Source organism: Oncorhynchus keta, chromosome 1, assembly GCF_023373465.1.
Source record: "Oncorhynchus keta strain PuntledgeMale-10-30-2019 chromosome 1, Oket_V2, whole genome shotgun sequence".
Lineage (NCBI taxonomy): Eukaryota > Metazoa > Chordata > Actinopteri > Salmoniformes > Salmonidae > Oncorhynchus > Oncorhynchus keta.
The window spans coordinates 45,310,650-45,326,552 of record NC_068421.1 but is presented as its reverse complement, the minus strand read 5'-3'; the positions used below and the strand labels follow the sequence as shown (position 1 = coordinate 45,326,552).

General features: G+C 42.7%; 1 protein-coding gene across 5 annotated transcripts in view; it reads left to right on the top strand.

Moving 5' to 3' along the window:
• Window positions 1–11,085, top strand: part of LOC118386320 (glutamate receptor ionotropic, kainate 4-like) — a 440,995-nt gene extending 429,910 nt beyond the window's left edge. For 4 of the 5 annotated variants that reach the window (XM_052525982.1, XM_052525992.1, XM_052525998.1 and 1 more), the window contains 2 exons: window positions 1,891–2,009; window positions 6,055–11,085. In XM_052525982.1, coding sequence (XP_052381942.1) covers window positions 1,891–2,009; window positions 6,055–6,453 — 518 coding nt within the window. In that variant the 3' untranslated portion in view covers window positions 6,454–11,085. Of the gene's footprint in view, window positions 1–1,890; window positions 2,010–2,079; window positions 2,602–6,054 lie in introns of those variants that run through there. The other variant, XM_052526002.1, reaches the window with a different exon arrangement.
• Window positions 11,086–15,903: the final 4,818 nt, after the last annotated feature.

Sequence of the window (15,903 nt, the reverse complement as noted above, 5' to 3'; positions counted from 1 at the left end):
TGAAAAACAAATGATAGCCTTTCAAAGCGCAAACCATATTGGATGGCGTATCACTGCAGAATGCTGTGGTAGCCATGCTGGTTAAGTGAATTCAAATAAATCACCCCCACACCATCACTCCTCCTCCATGCTTCATGGTGGGAACCACACATGTGGAGATCATTCGTTCACCTACTCTGCGTCTCACAAAGACATGGAGGTTGGAACCAAAAATCTTAAAATTGGACTCATCTGACCAAAGGACAGATTTCCACCGGTCTAATGTCCATTGCTCATGTTTATTGGCATAAGCAAGTCTCTTCTTATTATTGGTGTCCTTCAGTAGTGGTTTCTTTGCAGCAATTCAACCATGAAGGCCTGATTCACGCAGTCTCCTCTGAACAGTTGATGTTGAGATGTTTCTGTTGCTTGAACTTTGAAGCATTCATTTAGACTGCCATTTCTGAGGCTGGTAACTCTAATGAACGTATCCTCTGCAGCAGAGGTAACTCTGGGTCTTCCTTTCCTGTGGAGGTCCTCATGAGAGCCAGTTTCAACATAGTGCTTGATGGTTTTTGCGACTACACTTGAAGAAACTTTCAAAGTTCTTGAAATGACTGACCTTCAAGTCTTAAAGTAATGATGGACTGTCATTTCTCTTTGCTTATTTGAGCTGTTCTTGCCATAATATGGACTTGGTATTTTACCAAATAGATTTACCATCTTTTGCATACCACCCCTAACTTGTAACAACACAACCGATTGGCTCAAACACATTAAGAAGAAAGAAATACCACAAATGTACTTTTAACAAGGCACAGCTGTTAATTGAAATACATTCCAGATGTCTACCTCATGAAGCTGGTTGAGAGAATGCCAAGAGTGTGCAAAGCTGTCATCAAGGCAAAGGGTGGCTACTTTGAATCATTTTATTTGTTTAACACTTTTGCATTTCTACATGATTCCATATGTGTTGTTTCATAGTTTTGATGTCTTCACTATTATTTTACAATGTAGAAAATAGTCAAATAAAGAAAAACCCTTGAATGAGTAGGTGTGTCCAAACTTGTGTCTGATACTGTAAGTATGCAGGCCCTTTACTCAGTACTTTGTTGAAGCACCTTTGGCAGCGATTACAGGTTCGAGTCTTCTTAGGTATGACGGTCCAAGCTTGGCAAACCTGTATTTGGGGAGTTTCTCCCAATCTCTGCACATTCTCTCAAGCTCTGTCAGGTTTGATGGGGAGCGTTGCTGCACATCTGGGCCTGATTGGTGGAGTGCTGCAGAGATGGCTGTCATTCTGGAAGGTTCTCCCATCTCCACAGAGGAACTGTGATACTCTGTCAGAGTGACCATTGGGTTCTTGGTTACCTCCCTGACCAAGCCCATTCTCCCCCGATTGCTCAGTTTGTCCGGGCAGCCAGCTCTAGGAAGAGTCTTGGTGGTTCCAAACTTCTTCCATTTAAGAATGATTAAGGCCACTGTGTTGTTAGGGACCTACAATGCTGCAGACATGTTTTGGTACCCCTTCCCAGATCTGTGCCTCGACACAATCCTGTCTCGGAGCTCTACGGACAATTCCTTTGACCTCATGACTTGGTTTTTGCTCTGACATGCACTGTCAATTGTGGGAACTTATATAGACAGGTGTGATGCCTTTCCAAATAATGTCCAATCAATTGAATTTACCACAGGTGGACTCCAAGTTGTAGAAACATCTCAAGGATGACCAATGGAAACAGAATGCACCAGAGCTCAGTTTCGGATCTCATAGCAAAGGGACTGAATCCTTATCTAAATAAGGTATTTCTGGGTTTTGAATTTTTTTGAATCTCTTTCCCTCTCTCTCTTTCTTTCTTTCTTTCTTTCTTTCTCTCTGTCTCTCGCCCTCGCTCTCTCCCTCTCTCCTAGGACTAGGCATGGAAAACATAGGCGGTATCTTCGTGGTGCTGGTGTGCGGTCTCCTGGTGGCCATCTTCATGGCGGTGCTGGAGTTTATGTGGTTTCTGCGGCAGACGCCCGGAACAGAGGTGAGAGAGGGCTATTTTACCTGCATCTGCTTTGTCTCCCTCTCCCCGCCCTGATGCGCTCTTCTCCCAGACGCAGCTCGACTCCAGAAGCAGCAAGCCCCACGAGCCCCACTATGCTGCCTCACACAGGGTGAAGCACATAGCTTCCTATCCCTGCCAGCCCCTTGCCAAGTGTGCGCCATTCCTTTTATTTGCCTCTTGAGACCTCTGCCAAAGATAATACCTCACATACACTATCTATCTGCATGCCTTTATGTAGTAGACCTCAGCTGTCTCCACTGGTAGTGAATGTGACTGTAAATGCTGTGCTTTTATTCTTGAACAACCTCAAATCAGCCCGCTTTGAATTCATTTTTGAACGAGACGTAGTTTCATGGTTTGGAAATGATTTAATTTCAGTTTCTGCTGTATCTTTCTGTGATGTTTTTCTTTACGAAATATGACTGTTTTCAATTGTTCCCGATACAACACTGTGATATAAAAAAATATATATCTAAATAAACCAGCCTGTGTACAGAAAAGCCCATGCCACCTGACTTATTTTTTGGGGGGACTAGGAAACAATCAAATTAGTGTGTGTGCGCACAAGCTATCTATCTATCTATCTAAGTGCGTATCTGGAATGGCTTGTTTGATTTTTGTCAGTTATAATGGCATGGCTCATAGCCCACGCAATGCCTCTGTAAGCTTGTTCCCTTCTATTACATTGCACAAAGGGAGATGCCATGGCCAACACAGTTAGAAAGATGTACTGTGTGACTACAGCTAACTGTGATGTGTGGATTATCATGCCTGTTCTCCTCGCCCTGTCTTCGTCTAGTCCACACTGACACTGTGTGATATCATTGGGAGAGGAAGACAGAGAGGAGACCAAACCAGCACACACATTTAACGCAATAAGGGAAATGCAGGGCAGGGATTTGTCTTATGTTACGAGGATGAGAATGGCAAAATGTATAATGTAACTAGTATTTCACAATAATTTCATATAATATATAAGAATGCGAAAGGAATACACTACATTACCAAAAGTATGTGGACACCTGCTCGTCGAACATCTCTTTCCAAAATCGTGGGCATCAATATGGAGTTGGTCCCCACTTTGCTGCTATAACAGCACCACTCTTCTGGGAAGGCTTTCCACTAGATGTTAGAACATTGCTGCAGGGACTTTCTTTCATTCAGCCACGAGCATTAGTGAGGTTGGGCACTGATGTTGGGTGATTAGGCCCACAGTCGGCGTTCCAATTCATCCCAAAGGTGTTCGATGCGATTGAGGTCAGGGCTCTGTGCAGGCCAGTCAAGTTCTTCCACACCGATCTCGACAAAGTGTTTCTTTACGGACCTCGCTTTGTGCACGGGGGCATTGTGCTGCAACAGGAAAGGGCCTTCCCCAAACTGTTCCCAAAAAGTTGGCAGCACAGAATCGTCTAGAATTTCATTGTTATGCTGTAGCGTTAAGATTTCCCTTCATGCAACTAAGGGGCATAGCCCAACGTATAAAAAGCAGGCCCAGACCATTATTCCTCCTCCACCAAACTTTACAGTCGGCATTATGCATTGGGTCAGGTAGCCATCTCCTGGCATCCGCCAAACGCAGATTTGTCCGTCAGACTGCCAGATGGTGAAGAGTGATTCATGACTTCGTAGAACGCATTTCCACTGCTTCAGAATCCAATGGTGGTGAGCTTTACACTACTCCAGCCGACACTTGCACATGGTGATCTTAGTCTTGCGTGTGGCTGCTCAGCCATGGAAGCCTATTTCATGAAGCTCCTGAGGAACTGTTATTGTGCTGACTGTGCTTCCAGAGGCAATTTGGTACTAGGTAGTGAGTGTTGCAACCAAGGACAGACGATTCTTACACACTACTTTCACTCGGCGGTCCCGTTCTGTGAGCTTGTGTGGCCTACCACTTCGCGGCTGGGCCGTTGTTGCTCCTAGATGTTTCCACTTAACAATAACAGCACTTACAGTTGACAGGGGTAGCTCTAGCAGGGCATACATTTGACAAACTGACTTGGAAAGGTGGCATCCTATGACAGTGCCACGTTAAAAGTCACTGAGCGCTTCAGTAAGGCCATTCTACTGCCAATGTTTGTCTATGGAGATTGCATGTCTGTGGCTGAAATGGCTAAATCCACTCATTTAAATGTGTGTCTACATACTTTTGAATATACAGTGGCTTGCGAAAGTATTCACCCCCTTGGCATTTTTCTTATTTTGTTGCCTTACAACCTGGAATTAAATTAGATTTTTGGGGGGTTGTATCATTTGATTTACACAACATGCCTACCACTTTGAAGATGCAAAATATTTTTTATTGTGGAAACAAACAACAAATAAGACAAAAAAAACTGAACTTGAGCGTGCATAACTATTCACCCCCCAAACGTCAATACTTTGTAGAGCCACATTTTGCAGCAATTACATCTGCAAGTTTCTTGGGGTATGTCTCTATAAGCTTGGAACATCTAGCCATTGGGATTTTTGCCGATTCTTCAAGGCAAATCTGCTCCAGCTCCTTCAAGTTGGATGGGTTCCACTGGTGTACAGCAATATTTCAGTCATACCACAGATACTCAATTAGATTGAGGTCTGGGCTTTGACTAGGCCATTCCAAGACATTTAAATGTTTCCCCTTAAACCACTCGAGTGTTGCTTTAGCAGTATGCTTAGGGTCATTGTCCTGCTGGAAGGTGAACCTCCATCCCAGTCTCAAATCTCTGGAAGACTGAAACAGGTTTCCCTCAAGGATTTCCCTGTATTTAATGCCATCCATCATTCCTTCAATTCTGACCGGTGTCTAAGTCGCTGCCAATGAAAAAACATCCCCACAGCATGATGCTGCCACCACCATGTTTAACTGTGGGGATGGTGTTCTCGGGGCGATGTAAGGTTTTGGGTTTGTGTCAGAAATAGCCATTTCCTTGATGGCCAAAAAGCTACATTTTTGTCTCATCTGACCAGAGTACCTTCTTCCATATGTTTGGGGAGTCTCCCACATGCCTTTTGGCGAACACCAAACATGTTTGCCTATTTTCTGGCCACTCTTCCGTAAAACCCAGCTCTGTGTAGTGTACGGCTTAAAGTGGATACTCCAAGATACTCCAATCTCCCCGGCGGCCCTCTTGGCAGGTTTGTTGTGGTGCCATATTCTTTTTTTAATAATGGATTTAATGGTGCTCTGTGGGATGTTCAACGTGTTTGATCTTTTTTTATAACCCAACCCTGATCTTTGTCCCTGACCTGTTTGGAGAACTCCTTTATATTCATGGTGCCGCTTGCTTGGTGGTGCCCCTTGCTTAGTGGTGTTGCAGACTCTGGGGCCTTTCAGAACAGGTGTATATTTTCGGAGATCATGTGACAGATCATGTGACAGATTGCACACAGGTAGACTTAATTTAGCTAATTGTGTGACTTCCGAAGGTAATTGGTTGCACCAGATCTTATTTAGGGGCTTCATAGCAAAAGGGGCTGAATACATATGCACCCACCACTTCTCCGTTTTTTTTTATTTCACTTCACCAATTTGGACTATTTTGTGTATGTCCATTACATGAAATCCAAATAAAAATCTATTTAAATTACAGGTTGTAATGCATGAAAATAGGAAAAACGCTAAGGGGGATGAATCATTTTGCAATGTCAGTATTTAACCATCAAGTACCATATAGAATGTTGTACAGTTGTCTATTTTTCCTTGAAACCCCTAGGTTTTTGTGATATTTTGCCAACAAACTTAATCTTAAGCTCTTTTTGTTAGATATTGTCAGACTAAAATGCCCAGTACATCCCACTCTATCCTATTTGTGTAGCTGTTGTCTGTCCTGCATGGTGTCTGTCAGTCGGAGGACCACTTTGGAAACAAGCGTTTTAATTCATGCTTTCAAGTGATATCGTCTGGGTCCACATTGTACATTTTGTTGTATTATGTCTATTACCCAAAATACTTATTTTTTAAAATTCAGCCTGCCCGTCAGTCTCTGATCTTGCAGTGTGTCAGTGAGATCTCCCGGCCTCTCTCTCCCTGTGTGTGTTTCAGCTGTCGGTGTGTGAGGAGATGCTACGGGAGCTGCAGGGGATCGTCCTGTGCCGGGACAGCCTACAGCTGAGGCGTCGGCGGGGGACGACCATGCTCCGTCCTCGCCCCCTACCCCTGGAGGAGCGCCGGCGGGCTGCTGCTGTCAGCTTGAGCAATGGCAAGCTGTGTGGCGCTGCCGCCGGCCTGCCCCTCTCCGAGCCCTTCTCCCACAGACTGGCACAGGAGGCAGCTCTGGTGGCGCGGGGCTGCAGCCACATCCGCATCTGCCCTGAGTGCCGGCGCTTCCAGGGGCTGCGTGGCATGCGTCCCGGGGGCGGCCCCAGCCATGGGGCCTCGCCGACTCACAGCGAGGAGAGCATAGAGTGGGAGAAAACGACCAACAGTAGCGAACCCGAATAACAAGGAAGCACCCCCTTGACCTAGACAACCCCTTTATACCTACCTAGACCACCACACACCCACTGTACTACTGTACCCAGTAGGCACCCCTCCACAGGGGCAACAGGGAGCATCATGGGAAGGTCATGTGGTACTGTGACAGGAGCTGCTTTGGTCCTGGTGCGTTTGATGTTGGAGGACAGCGGCTGGGGCGATGTCTTTGGCTGTGGATATTTTGAGCGCGTCACCCGTGGAAGGGATCTTTGAGCTCTGGAATGATGCCCTGGGCTTAGAGATGGAACTGCCATTGGACATATCCATAGAGACTACCAGAGGAAGTCCGTGAGAAGGGACACAACCTCTCTGTATGGGCTGTCTGTCTCGAAGGCCCCATGCCCTGTCTAGGATGTGAAGGACACAGGTTATGGTGCATTTGTACTATGCAGTATTTTCTGTCACTCATTGTGCTAATTGTTGATCTGTTTTTAAATTATTTCTCCTTTTGTTGTGTTCTTGACATTGATCATATTGTTACCATTCTATTGTTCTCTGAGACGATACGATGTTTTCTTTTCCCGAGTGTGTACATTATTGCCTTTTCAGAGCTACAAACAGAGAACACATAGAAAAAGACTTCCAATGCAGCATCATTCTTTGAATACTTTTTTTTGTGTGTGAAAGTGCCAAAAAAAGAAGCTGATCTTGAACGATGGGCATCACGGCCTTGAGACAACGACGACAAAGAGAACCGAAGATAAAAACAAACACAATGACTTGTTTTATAATAGTGATTATATTCTATACAAAAATATGTTTTAGATATATTTCTGAAAGACAGCAATGCATGTCAGCAAGTGTGATGCTGATGATTGGAGGGGAGAATGAGTTTCCCGTTCAAAGAATTTGCCCAGAGACACAAAGAACCCCAATGTAATCAGAAATAGTCATCATTCATTCCCTTTGCTCATGTGTGGGACCTGTCTCTTGATATTGCCCCCAGATCATGGGGCATTAACACTAGATACCACAACATACCACCATTTTGAGTTTCTTCCCATTGCCCACTGTGGTATACAGTCTCATATGAATCGCATATACTGTAAGTGATTGATATGAGTTCACTATTCCCAATTTGTGCTCTCTATTCCATCTGTTCAACACTCTCTCGTCTTCGTGCTGCACTATTGCCTTGACATGACCCAGACCCACTCTCTGCGGCGTGCACCATACACTCATGCACGCGCGCAGGAATGCACGCACTCACACATGCGGGCACAAAGGCATGCGCGGCACATACACACAGACACTACATACACAGTACACACAGGCAATGCAGATAGTCACACTGCAGAGGTAGAGTCATACTGAGATGGTGGCATTGGGGAAGAATCCAACACATTCCAGAACCAATTCAAACTGAATGCTCCCGTAAATGTTTTTACAGGAATTTTACTTTGATTTTTTAAAGACCCCAAATGAAACATTGTCTTACGCTTTCATATGTATGAGGGGTTTGAAGTCTTTTATGTGACATTTTTTCCTGGATCACCATCTGTTTTGTAAATTCTGCAATATGCATCGCAAAAAAATTATATGGAGCCTAAATTAAATGGGAATAATTGGGTAGAGGCCTACTGATTTCCCAATTCGTACAAACTTCAATTTTGGGGTGAGCTGTCCCTCGAACCATCAACAGAGACCCTCATTGCAAGATCTGGGTCCTATTAATTAGGCACCAAACTGAACAAAAGGGGTGAAACAGGGAGGGCCTACTTGAACTTGTCCAATCAGAAACTTAGCAAAAATAAAATGGAAGTGTTTTCCATCACATGCCCTAATGAATACGACCCTTGTAATGAAATCAAGGCCAGATTTGATTTGTGGAGCAAAGCTGTTCTTTCTCCGTGTGTTCATTCAAGTTGATTTATTCAGTGTACCATATCGCAAATTCTTCGATGTAGCATATAATGTTACTCATTTCCTGGATGTTTTATAAGTTGCTGGTGGTGTCCTTGAGATTTGCTGTTTTGGCTGTGCTTTTCTACTAAATGGACTAAAATGAGTGGGCGACAGTGAACAACTGTGGCCTGTCTGTCAACATTAGGCTTTGATGGATCCGTCTCCTTGACAATGCCCAAAAGGTGTGCCACTCATATGTCAAGAGTGCCTGAAACCAGGCCATCTTGACAAAGTATTTGATTGGAGGCATCCAGGTATGTTAGGTTCATTTGTATTTGTCACATCCAATCTAAAATCTGGATGGACTCTTTCAGCATTTGAATTGAATCCACTATTTAGTTGATATCATTCATCTCTAAAATTGCTTTTCAAGGCATCTATACAACGCGTCAGTCAAACATTCCCCATAGTATATGCGTTCTCCTGCCTTAGTGTAGGCGGCTGAAAAACCTAGGCCATATATTTTTACAATTATGATAATGAAACGGCTAAGCAGATTGCTTAGGTTGGGTCAATGAGGATCTGAGACTGGAGAAAGAACTGTTGTCTATTTTCATAAAGCCTTCATCTATATCTCTTGAGCCAGCAGGCCACAAATGCAAAAGATCTCTTTAGAACAGTGGTATTCAAACTTTTTCAGCGGGGAATCCATTTTTTCCGCCAGAATGTCTGGGGACCTCGTTTTTTTCCCAGAGAATTTCTCGCGAACCAACCACAAATCGAATGACACAACCTTAAAATCTGTACATTTACATTTTTACATCAATAAATAACCTTCAATTCATTGCACTTTCATCTCTTATAAAAAAAAATAAAAGAAACCAATAAACACATTTACTGAATAAAATTATATTTTCGAATGATCTTTCTCAAAAACATTTCTATATTGTTCCATACAATAATCTGTACACTAAATTGTTTGTTCCTAAAAAAAATCTACATGCTGATTGAGTGTACAAAACATTAGGAACACCTGCTCTTTCCATGACAGACTGTCCAGGTGAATCCAGGTGAAATCTATGATCCCTTATTGATGTCACTTGTTAAATCCACTTCAATCAGTGTGGATGAAGGGGAGGAAACAGGTTAAAGAAGGTTTTTTTAAGCCTTGAGACAATTGAGATATAGATTATGTATGTGTGACCTTCAGAGGGTGAATGGGCAAGACAAAAGATTTAAGTGCCTTTGAATGGGGTATGGTAGTAGGTGCCAGGCGCACCGTTTAGTGTTTTAAGAACTGCAACGCTGCTGGGTTTTTCATGCTCAACAGTTTTCCGTGTGTAGCTAGAATGGTCCACCATTAAAAGGACATCCAGCCAACTTGACACAACTGTGGGAAGCATTGGAGTTAACATAGGCCAGCATCCCTGTGGAACGCTTTCGACACATTGTAGAGTCCATGCCCCAACAAATTGAGGGTATTAGGAAGGTGTTGCTAATGTTTTGTAAAAAAAAAAAAAACATTTTTTAAACATTTTGCCTACCCCACTGCAGCGACCCCAACTTTGAATACCACTTTTTTTAAAGGTTCTCTCACTTCAATGCTAGAAAATCACTAGTGAATTAATTTAGTAGCCAATGTCACCACATTCAACAAATATGAAGTATGCCCCATTAAAAGTCCCTCAATAAAACCAAATGTGGTGTTGTAATTTAACAATTCCTTTACTTGTGGTATGCAGGGCCATTCTATTCCTTAGTTTCATTTTACAAATGAAATCATCATCTGGGATCATCATCCGTTTTCAAAGGATTCGATTTCTTCTCAAATGCCTGTTCATTTTACCACTAGAGACCAGTCCGACATGTTTCCATACAATGTGAATACCCGTCAAATAAATTATGTTTTATGCTTTACAAGAGGTTTTACCCTGTGAGTGACGTTGTCCTGGTTTTTGATGTATAACTATTCTCTGAGAAATGTTTTCTGTACAGTGCGTTTGTTTTCGAGCTTCTATGGATACAGAGAGAGGGGGTAAAGAATAGGCTGTACAGAGCTCATTGTTATATCATACAGAGGCTATAGTGTCAATGCACACAATCCTCTTATGGAACATTGTTGTCATAAGTGTGTAAATACAGAATGCTCAACCAGGGTTTCCCTGTGGAGGTTCCAGGGGCTCTCTATTTCTACAAGCCCTCAGCCTAACCATCAAATTGAACTTGTGGGAACACATCCACACATCCACATACAAGCACATACAACTACAGGCATGATGAGTAATGATACATTCACACCCTAATTATCAGTTTTTCTATAATATCTAGTTGCTAGGTCACAGAGATTGCGTCCTAAATGGTGCCTTTTTTGCTATTACCTGCTCTGGTCAAAAGTAGTGTGCGCTATATAGGGAATGGGGTGCCATTTGGGATGCAAACTGAGACAATGTGGGGTCAGCTGGATGAACTCCCGGGTTTAGTGGGATTCTGTGCACCTAACTTTTATGCACGAAAACATTCATAGACATTAAATCAAGCCTAGTTGAAATGAGATTGCCAATTACCTTGAAGGCTAAAGGGAGTTGAATTGGAATGAAGAGGAATCGTCATGTAGAAGAAGTAGCACTCAGACTTTCACTGGGAGACCTTGGGCAGGATTTGGCTGCTAATTTCTATGCTTTATTTTCTTATGTTGTCATTTTTATTCCACTATAAATACATTTCTTAAAACATAAACCGCCATTGTGAGGGTTTCCTGGTTGTTATGTTGTCTTTATTGAACATTGTAAGGCCATGCAACACTTTAACACGAATGGTGGATACAGTGGCGGTCATAGCCGTTTAAGATGGGAGGAGGACATTTTGTTTTTGCATGAGCATGGCCTTATTTCTATTACAGCATACTGGATGACTTCCATTCATATTCTATTCACCTAGTTCAATGTGGCATCGGGCTACTACATGATACTCAAATTTTTATTTGACCCATCATGAGGTTGCTACCATAATGAGACTATGAGTGATAGTTTACAACGTATTGTAACAGTCAAAAGTTTGGACATACCTACTCATTCAAGGGTTTTTCTTTATTTTTACTATTTTCTACACTGTAGAATAATAGTGAAGACATCAAAACCATGAAATAACACATATGGAATCATGTACTAACCAAAAAAGTGTTAAACAAAATAGATTTTAGATTTTAGATTCTTCAAAGTAGCCACATTTGACCTTGATGACAGCTTTGCACACTCTTGTTATTCTCTCAACCAGCTTCATGAGGTGGTCACCTGGAATGGATTTAAATTCATGCGGTTGAGCCAATCAGTTGTGTTGTGACAAGGTAGGGGTGGTATACAGAAGATAACCCTATTTGGTAAAAGACCAAGTTCAAAAACAGCCCAAATAAGGAAAGACAAACAGTCCATCATTACTTTGAGGCATGAAGGTCAGTCAATCCGGAACATTTCAAGAACTTTAGAAGTTTCTTCAAGTGCAGTCGCAAAAACCATCAAGTGCTATGATAAAACTGGCTCTCATTAGGGCCGCCACAGAAAAGGAAGACCCAGAGTTACCTCTGCTGCAGAGAATACGTTCATTAGATTTACCAGATTGCAGCCCAAATAAATGCTTCACAGAGTTCAAGTAACAAACACATCTCAACATCAACTGTTCAGAGGACACTGCGTGAATCAGGCCTTCATAGTCGAATTGCTGCAAAGAAACCACTACTAAAGGACACCAATAAGAAGAAGAGACGTACTTGGGCCATGCAAACAGGCAATGGACATTAGACCGGTGGAAATCTGTCCTTTGGTCTGATGAGTCCAAATGTTTTATTTTTGGTTCCATTCGCTGTGTATTTGTGAGATGCAGAGTAGGTAAACGGACGATCTCTTCATGTGTGGTTCCCACCGTGAAGCATGGAGGAGGAGGTGTGACGGTGTGGGGGTGCTTTGCTGGTGAAACTCTGTGATTTATTTAGAATTCAAGGCACACTTAACCAGCATGGCTACCACAGCATTCTGCAGCGATACGCCATCCCACCTGGTTTGCACTTAGTGGGATTATCATTTGTTTATCAACAGGACAATGACCAAACACACCTCCAGGCTGTGTAAGGCCTATTTGACAAAGGAGGAGAGTGATGGAGTGCTGCAGCAGATGACCTGGCCTCCACAATCACCCAACCTCAACCCAATTGAGATGGTTTGGGATGAGTTGGACCACAAAGTGAAGGAAAAGCAACCAACAAGTGCTCAGCATATGTGGGAACTCCTTCAAGACTGTTGGAAAAACATTCCAGGTGAAGCTGGTTGAGAGAATGCCAAGAGTGTGCAAAGCTCTCATCAAGGCAAAGGGTGTAAACTTTGAAGAATATAAAAAATATATATATTTTGATTTAATACTTTTTTGTGTACTACATTATTACATATGTATTATGTCATAGTTCTGATTTCAAAATAAAGAAAAACCCTTGAATGAGTAGGTGAGTCCAAATTTGAGTTTATAGATCTAGGATGTAATCAAACAAGAGTTTATATTACACAAATTCATGCATGTTTATCCCCATTTCTTTTCGTTTGATTCCGTTTACAGATTTCTTTCAACAGAATCAGTGGAATGAATACACCCCTGAACACGGTAAACACAGTTTACTTTCACTCTCTTCCTCTCACCTTTTCTCTTCGTTTGTGGAATCCAATGCACAACATGAGCAGGTGAAAAAATCTTTCCAAGCCAAACCATATGAAAACCGCTACACACAGCCTACATTGTTGTCCCTATATTAGCTAAAGTAACGCCATAGTCAGCATAGCTAATAGAAGTAATGCGTTTGTAATCCCGCTACAATCATGCAGAACGTTACAGTCAGTAGTTAGCAGTTACACCGGTGGGCCCCAGTGGCAATAAATTAGTCAAACCAAAAGCTTACCTTGACTTGGAAGAGTACCAGTGTTGTGTTGGATATAGCCAGCTACAGTATCTAACATAACATTCCTCTGTTTGACCAGGGTGTTTAAGTCGGCTAAACTAGTTAGCTACATTTGCTAGCTAAGTAAGTGAAACCGAAAATGAGAAAAAAAATCTCTCTCTCTCGCTTCTCCTTCATTTGTGAATAAATTAATTTGTTCAAAACTGTTAAACTATTGTCTTTCTCTCTATTTGAGTCGACTACTTACCACATTTTTTGCACTGTGTAAGTCTTACTGTGTCTATGCAAGAAGGTGAGAACCATGAACCTTCTAGGTTTTGTATTGAATTCAATGTACCCAGAGGAGGATTGAAGCTACCTGTCTTCCAGCTACACCATGGTGCTACCCTACAGAGTGATGTTGAGGCTACTCTAGACATTCATTGCAAAACATCGTGTTTTAATCAATTATTTGGTGACGTGAATATATTTAGTATAGTTTTATCTAAAAATTATAACTTTTAAAATTGACAAAAAAAATAATTCAATTCACTGAGGAAGACAGTGCTCCCCTTCCTCCTCTGAGAAGTCTCCAATGGGTGAATAATATTCCCAGTTATATAGGCAAGCATCCTAGTGGTTAAGAGGGGCTAGCCAGAAGCTGGTATGTTGCCAATTCGAATCCAGGGTCCGACAGGACAAATCTGGCGGGAAGGGAGCTGGCAAAAGGGTTGCTGGTATCAAATCAAATTGTATTTGTCACATCCTCCGAATACAAGTGTAGACGTTACAGTGAAATACGTTCTTACAAGCACTTAACCAACAATAAAAAATGTCAATAATAAACAAATAGTTAAAGAGCAACAGTAAAATAACAGTAACAAGCCGATATACAGGGGTTACCGGTACAGAGTCAATGTGTGGGGGCACCGGTTAGTCAAGGTATTTGAAATAATATGTACATGTAGGTAGATATGTACACACATCTGTAAAAGTTTGTGAGTGTCTTTGGTGACAAGCCAAATTTCTTCAGCCTCCTGAGTTTGAAGAGGCGTTGCTGCGCCTTCTTCACCACGCTGTCTGTGTGGGTGGACCATTTCAGTTTGTCCGTGATGTGTACGCCGAGGAACTTAAAACTTTGCACTTTCTCCACTACAGCCCTGTCGATGAGAATGGGGCATGCTCGGTCCTCCTTTTCCTGTCGTCCACAATCATCTCCTTTGTCTTGATCATGTTTAGGGGGAGATTGTTATCCTGGCACCACATGGCCAGGTCTCTGGCCCCCGTGTTGAGGATCAGCGTGGTAGATGTGTTGTTACCTACCCTTACCACCTGGGGGTGGCCCGTCAGGAAGTCCAGGATCCAGTTTTAGAGGGAGGTGTTTAGTCCCAGGGTCCTTAGCTTAGTGATGAGCTTTGAGGGCACTATGGTGTTGAACGCTGAGCTGTAGTCAATGAATAGCATTCTCACATAGGTGTTCCTAGGGCTGTGTGGAGTGCAATAGAGATTGCATCATCTGTGGATCTGTTGGAGCGGTATGAAAATTGGAGTGTGTCTAGGGTTTCTGGTGTTGTGAGCCATGACCAGCATTTCAAAGCACTTCATGGCTACAGACGTGAGTACTACGGGTCTGTAGTCATTTAGGCAGGTTACCTAGTGTTTTTGGGCACATGGACTATGGTGGTCTGCTTGAAACATGCTGGTATTACAGACTCAGTAAGGGACAGGTTGAAAATGTCAGTGAAGACACTTGCCAGTTGGTCAGCGCATGCTCGGAGTACACGTCCTGGTAATCCGTCTGGCCCTGCGGCCTTGTGAATGTTGAACTGTTTAATGGTCTTACTCACATTGGCTACGGAGAGCGTGATCACACAGTCGTCCGGAACAGCTGATACTCTCATGCATGCTTCAGTGTTGCTTGCCTCGAAGCGAGCATAGAAGCACTTTAGTTGCTCTGGTAGGCTCAACGGCTGTGCTTCTCTTATAGTATGTTATAGTTTGCAAGTCCTGCCACATCCGACGAGCGTCAGAGCCAGTGTAGTATGATTCGATCTTAGTTCTTTATTGACGCTTTGCCTGGGAGACCTAGGGAGACTAGGGAGACCTAACAGTAAAGAAACTGGGTCCAATTCTAGATCAACCCCTAGGATCTTTTCAATTTCTTGCAGAACACCAGACCAGTATCTTTGTATTTTGGTACATGACCATAAACAATGTGTTAGGGTGCCTGTATCAGTTTTGCATTTAAGACACTGAGGGGAAGAGGAAGTGGGGCTAAAAGCATGTCTGCGATTTAGGGATATATGCAATCTGTGTATTATTCTTAATTGGGTTGCTCTAGTACGATGTACATATAGATATTGTTTTTGCATATCTCCAAATGTCCTCCCACATCTCTTCGTCAATAGTAACAGACAATTCTTTCTCCCACACTTGTTTCACCCTCTGTGTGTTGATAGCAGAAAAGGACCTTAAAGTATCATAAAACAGACTTACAGACATTTTCCTTTGTGGGAAAAAAAGCATTCTTTCAATGACAGACACATCAGGGTTACCAATTAAGGTGGTGCTCTTCAGAATATAATGTCTTACTTGTAGGAAGCGGAAAAATTCCTGCTTTGGGAGTCGATATTTCTCGACCATCTGCTCAAATGACA